Source organism: Mus pahari, chromosome 1 (genome assembly GCF_900095145.1).
Source record: "Mus pahari chromosome 1, PAHARI_EIJ_v1.1, whole genome shotgun sequence".
Taxonomy (NCBI): Eukaryota; Metazoa; Chordata; class Mammalia; order Rodentia; family Muridae; genus Mus; species Mus pahari.
In genome coordinates this window covers 74276058-74282303 of record NC_034590.1, presented here as the reverse complement: position 1 = coordinate 74282303, position 6246 = coordinate 74276058, and the positions used below count along the sequence as shown (strand labels likewise).

The 6246-nt window shown below is 37.6% G+C and overlaps 1 protein-coding gene and 1 non-coding gene across 2 annotated transcripts; one reads left to right on the top strand and one right to left on the bottom strand.

Moving 5' to 3' along the window:
* The first annotated feature begins 423 nt into the window (after positions 1 to 423).
* On the top strand, positions 424 to 530 carry LOC115063057. The gene has a single exon (XR_003842937.1). It is a non-coding gene; the product is annotated as a U6 spliceosomal RNA (small nuclear RNA).
* A 3410-nt stretch (positions 531 to 3940) lies between these two features.
* LOC110327596 (olfactory receptor 52Z1-like) lies at positions 3941 to 4897 on the bottom strand. The gene has a single exon (XM_021206676.1). It carries the CDS (start codon positions 4895 to 4897, stop codon positions 3941 to 3943), a length of 957 nt encoding a protein of 318 aa, XP_021062335.1.
* Between the last annotated feature and the right edge of the window lie 1349 nt (positions 4898 to 6246).

Sequence of the window (6246 nt, the reverse complement as noted above, 5' to 3'; positions counted from 1 at the left end):
TCAGCATTCTCTATATATCACAGTGTATCAAAGATTTGTTTCTTTGTACAGCTCTTTTTTTTTTTTATATTTGCAAGATCAATAATTTATCTTCTTAGAACTACAGCAATACTATTGGTTCTCAGAAATTTGTGATTGGAAACATCAATTTCAAACCTTATTCTCAGTCTGTAAAAGGTAAAATCATTTTTAAAGAAACTTTGGAAAATATTTGTTATAGATAAAATTTGAGTTATGAAAAATAAGTTGTTAAATATCAATTCTGTAGAAATAAATGCATTTTGTTTTCTTGTCATTGACAATAAACTGACAATAAATATAATCCACGGGAGCATTCTATTTGTTTTCCCAAGCTCAATAGTCCCCAAATGTCACCTTTTCAGTGAGGAACAACACCAAATAAATAGTTAAAACATGATTTTAGTGCTCGCTTCGGCAACTCGTATACTAAAATTGGAATGATACAGAGAAGATTAGCATGGCCCCTGCACAAGGATGACACGCAAGTTCGTGAAGCGTTCCATATTTTTTCAACAAATGGTGCTGGCACAACTGGCCAGAGGAGAGATGTCTGCCCAGAAGGGCTCTCACTGCCTGAGCTGGTAAGGGAGCCATCTTTGCTCCTGTTCACATAGATTCCAGTCTGTACTGGTGAGAGTGTGGACCACAGAAGCTACACAGCTTTGGGACAGACAGAAGCAACCTAGCTTCTGGAACAGACCCTGTTTCAGACTCCAGAAATTTGGGCACCTTCCTCACCAGAGGAAAGGTGGCCACCTGTGAGGGCTCTGTTGGCCAGAGCAGGTGAGAGAGTCATATTGTGTCCAGGGTCCCTCAGTGTCTAGTCTGTGCAGGTGAGTGAATAAACTGCAGAGGCAACACATCTTCTGGGACAGGCCCTGTTTTGGGCCTACATCTTCAGGCAGGAGGCAGATCTGAACGCCAGGCCTCTGTGCACCTTCCCTGCTAGAGGTGAGCTTGCCCGCAGAGAGTAATCTGACCACTGAGACTCAGGAGAGAGCTGGACTCCCAGGACTGTTGACAGAGGCTAACAGAATCACAGGAGGAACAAGCTCCAANCAGAGACAACTATAACAACTAACTGCAGAGATCACCAGATGGTGAAAGGCAAACGTAGGAATCTTACTAACAGAAACCAAGACCACTCACCATCATCAGAACCTAGCATGCCCACCTCAGTCAGTCCTGGATACCCCAACATACCCGAAAAGCAAGAATCGGATTTAAAGGCATACCTCATGATGACGGTAGAAGACTTTAAGAAGGGCATTAATAATTCACTTAAAGAAATGCAGGAGAAATGAAGAATACAGAATGGCTAAGAAACACCTGAAAAAATGTTCAGCATCCTTAATCATCAGGGAAATGCAAATCAAAACAACCCTGAGATACCATCTCACTCCAGTCAAAATGGCTAAGATTAAAAATTCAGGTGACAGCAGATGCTGGCGAGGTTGTGGAGAAAGAGGAACACTCTTCCCTTTCTGGTGGGATTGCAANCTTGTACAACCACTCTGGAAATCATTCTGGCAGTTGCTCAGAAAATTGGACATAGTACTACCGGAAGATTCAGCAATACCTCTTCTGGGCATGTACCCAGAAGATCTTCCAACTGGTAATAAGGACACATGTTCCACTATGTTCATAGCAGCCTTATTTATAATAGCCAGAAGCTGGAAAAAACCCAGATGTCCCTCAATAGATGAATGGATACAGAAACTGTGGTACATTTATACAATGGAGTAGTGCTCAGCTATGAAAAACAATGAATTTATGAAATTCTTGGGCAAATGGATGTATCTGGAGGATATCATCCTTAGTGAGATAACCCAATCACAAAAGAAGTCACTAGAAACTTAGAGTACCCAAGGTACATTTTGCAAAACACAAGAAAACCAAGAAGGAAGACCATCGTGTGGATACTTCATTCCTCTTCAGATACGGAACAAAATACCCATGAAAGGATATTGATACAGAGACAAAATTTAGAGCTAAGATGAAAGGGTGGACTATCCAGAGACTACCCCATCCGGGAAGCCATCCCACCATCAGCCACCAAACCCAGATACTAATGCACATGCCAGCAAGATTCTGCTGAAGGGACCCTGATATAGTGGCCTCTTGTGAGGCTATGCCAGTGCCTAGCAAACACCGAAGTGGATGCTCACAGTCAGCTATTGGTTGGAACACAGGGTCCCCAGTGGAGGAACTAGAGAAAGTACCCAAGTAGTTGAAGGGGGATGCAACCCTGTAGGTGGAACAACAATATGAACTNACCAGTACCCCCTNAGCTCNTNTCTCTAGCTGNATATGTAGCAGAAGATGGCCTANTCNGCCATCATTGGGAAGAGAGGCCCCTTGGTCTTGCAAACTTTATATGACCCAGCACAGGGGAATGCCAGGGTCAAGAAGTGGGAGTGGGTGGGTAGGGGAGCAGGGGCGGGGTGAGGGTATAGGGAACTTTTGGGATAGCATTTGAAATGTAAATAAAGAAAATATCTAATTAAAAAAAGAGAGAGAAATGAAAAAAAGAAAACAAAGTAAAAATGGGAAAAAAATTCTAAATTACAAATGAAATCTTATTTACTCTTCCATACTTTATATAAACAAAATAAACATACTGTTTTAGATGGATATATGCAGTCCTACATAAACCTAATTTTATTTATATCCTTTTGATTTTCTGTAAATGTATAATATTTCCATGTGTACACTTAGCTGTGATTTATATTGTGACAGTTTTACCATCCTATAATTTGGGTCATATTGAAACAAGTTATTCATGAACATTTATGACATTTCTAGTTCATGATCATGTTCCATGATGTGAACAAGTACACAGAGGTTAGTGATTTTGTTAACAGATTTGTACAAGTGAATATGTTAGCCTCCTCTGTATATAATTACCTAGAATTTTTAAATGTTCTCTGAAATTCCATCATACTTTCTCTCTGATAAATATTGTACTGTTACCACTAATTGTATGTATTGCTCTATGAAAATTCTGCAGCTGGCAGTGCCATAACACAATGGCCAAGAGTATAGCTGCTCTCCTGACATTTAGTTACAGAGAAAATTAGGGACTTTATTCCATTTCAATTGTTGTAATTATATTACAATGTAACGTGGCTAAAATCTATCTCTGACAGTCTTTCTACTATGTTTGCAGTGAAGATATTTAACATTTGCATACTCTAATATTATCTTCTGTTAAAGAAGGAACACAAAAATAAATCTGTAGAATTATCAGATTCATACTCATTTTAAAATAATAACAATAAACAAAGTTATTATTTTCATTTTATACCTGACACTAGTTTAGGAGTTTTATGTAGGATACTTTTGTTTGTTTGTCTGTCTATCTATCCACCCATCTATCAGAGAAAATCGGAGATGAATGTATAAGAATGAAAGAAGATAAAATACTCTTAACTTGAACCAAAAATTTCAAATACAAGACTTGAAAGTGAAATGCCCTGTGACTGATATATTGTGATAATATGAAAAAATGTTTTGGACATTAAGTATTCTTCATTACCCAGTTTTAGAAAAAAATGGGAAAAAGGCAAAAGTATATAGGATTCTGTATCAATTTGTTCCATATATGTATGAACAAGGGTTGTATCAATTTTCCCATTTTATGTGTCAACATAAAATTGAAAATTTTTGAAATAGTATGAATTACATATGCTAAACAAAGATGAAAGTAGCACATAAAGCAATGTATTCTTTTTCTAAACAAAATACATTCTGAGCATAATTTACTCATATTTTTTCATGCTCAAAATTGCTGTAATTGCCCTCAGAAATGGTGACTTGATTTAACATTTATATTGTAATTTCAAATACTCTTTAGTTATATATTTTATTGGGAAAATAGAAAGAACAGAATCAATCTGTTTGGATTAGATGAACAAAATTACTTGCCCAAAGAAAAGACTTGGATAACCCTCTCCTGAATTTGTTTAGTCTTCACTCCATAAATGATGGGGTTGACAGAGGGTGGTACGACCACATAGAGGTTGGCAAGGAGAATGTGCACATGCAGTGGTATACTGTGACCCCCAAAACGATGAGCAAAGAAAGAAAAAAATGCTGGTGTATAGAACAGAAGAATAACACAGACATGGGAACCACAAGTACCTAGAGCCTTGAGTCGGGCATCTCGAGAAGGAATTCTAAACACAGCACAAAGGATGAGGGCATATGAGACAATGATCAGCACTACATCTAGGCATATGGAAAATAGAGCCACTATCATGCCATAGTAAATATTGACCTTGATGCTGTCACAGGCCAACCTGGCAATGCCCATGTGTTCACAGTATGAGTGACGAATGATGCTCTTTCCACAATAGGTGAGCCTATATACAAGAAAGATCAGGGGGAAGCAGATGAAGAAGCTTCTAATCACAGATGCAATGCCCATTTTGATGATGACAGATGGGGTTAAAATGGTGGTGTATCTTAGTGGATAGCAGATGGCCACATAACGGTCAAATGCCATAGCCAGCAGTATTGCAGATTCTGCCACAAATATGAAGTGGAGAAAAAACATTTGCGATACACAGCTAGCAAAAGAGATACCTGAAGCTTGGAACCAGAAGATTGCTAACATTTTTGGTGTTGTGACTGTAGACAGAAAGATATCAGCGAATGCCAACATAGACAGGAAAAGGTACATGGGTTCATGAAGGCTGCGTTCAGTGATGATCAGGAATAATAGCAGTGCATTGCCTGCAATGGCCACTATGTACATTGAACAGATGGGGATGGAGATCCATGTGTGTGCATCTTCCAGTCCTGGGATCCCAATCATGGTGTACCAGATGTCTCTGACATTGGTGTAATTTAAAGTGGTGGAAGATGTTGTCATCTTTATTTTGCCTACTAGTTCTGTACCTGCCAAAGGACAACAACAACAACACATAAATAAAAAGAAGACAACAGTATGATTATTTTATTAGATTACATGTGAATACTCGCAGTTGGCTAAGAGTAAGACTGCGACCCTTCATTACATGTCTTATATGTATTTCTTTTGTTTTAGACCCCAGAGGCTCTGGCAGGCTTTGCCTATGATCAATCACTTCCCCTATTCATTTCTGATGTTCAAACCCAGGTCTCTTCTTCAAGATCTGGAGATGTAGTGGTCAGAAACCTGCTGTTTTTGAGGAACTGTACCTATTGAGTTAGTGCTAACCATTACCTATAGACTATTTTAATATAAAACTTATAGTTAAAAAGGATCCCTTTTCCTTAATTGAGTAATTCATTTGAAAATTCACTGATATAAAAATATAGGTATTTCCTATTTTGAAGAATGCCATGTCAGTTTTGCATTTTGATACTGGATTTGTTTGTTTGTTTGTTTGTTTGTTTGACACTAGTGTAGTTAACAATGGTCCAGCTAACCAGCCATCTAACATTTTGTCTTCTCTGGATTATATTGTGATCTACAGAATTTATGATTGAGAACTATGCACCAAGTTAGAATAAAATCACATATAGAACTCTGATAATGTTTTATGTAAGATTACAACTGCAATTGGACCACATTCACTGCTGCTTTTGGCTATCTGCATCTTGTGGATCATGGTTCTGGCACACCAAGGATCACCACAGAGCTAATGAGTGCTTATGCCACACTATTAGGACTCAGCATACATACTCTTTATCTTTCACACAAAAACATTCTCTTCCTTAACCTATCTTCACCTATCTTGAGTTCTATTCACATATATGACATATGTCTTCTAGTTTCTGTTCATATTTCAGGTTCCTTTATTCTTTATCATTTTATGAACAACTTTCAATGAAACTGTGGGGAAATACATAAAAAAGAAGAAATTAATGAATTGTAAACAAATCAAGAAACAAGATAAAAAATCTTAAATTCACTCTAGTGTATTACTATGTTAAAGATAATCAGATAATGATCATCAATATATTCAATTAGGAAGATTTCATTCCTTTCAGATTACTCAAATCATGAACACACAGCTATCCCCCAGAACAAGTCAGGATAGGAATGTTTGGAGACATTCAATGTGTGATTAATATAATAGATATATTTATAAATGATTAAATATTCATGAAATTATTATAATTAAACCTGTTTATTAGAGACACATTTACCTCACAAAGGAAAGCTTGTCCTTAGGAGGAGCAAGAAAGGACCTGGAGGCAGGAGTGGGTGGGTGGGTGCTGGAAAACCCTTGCATA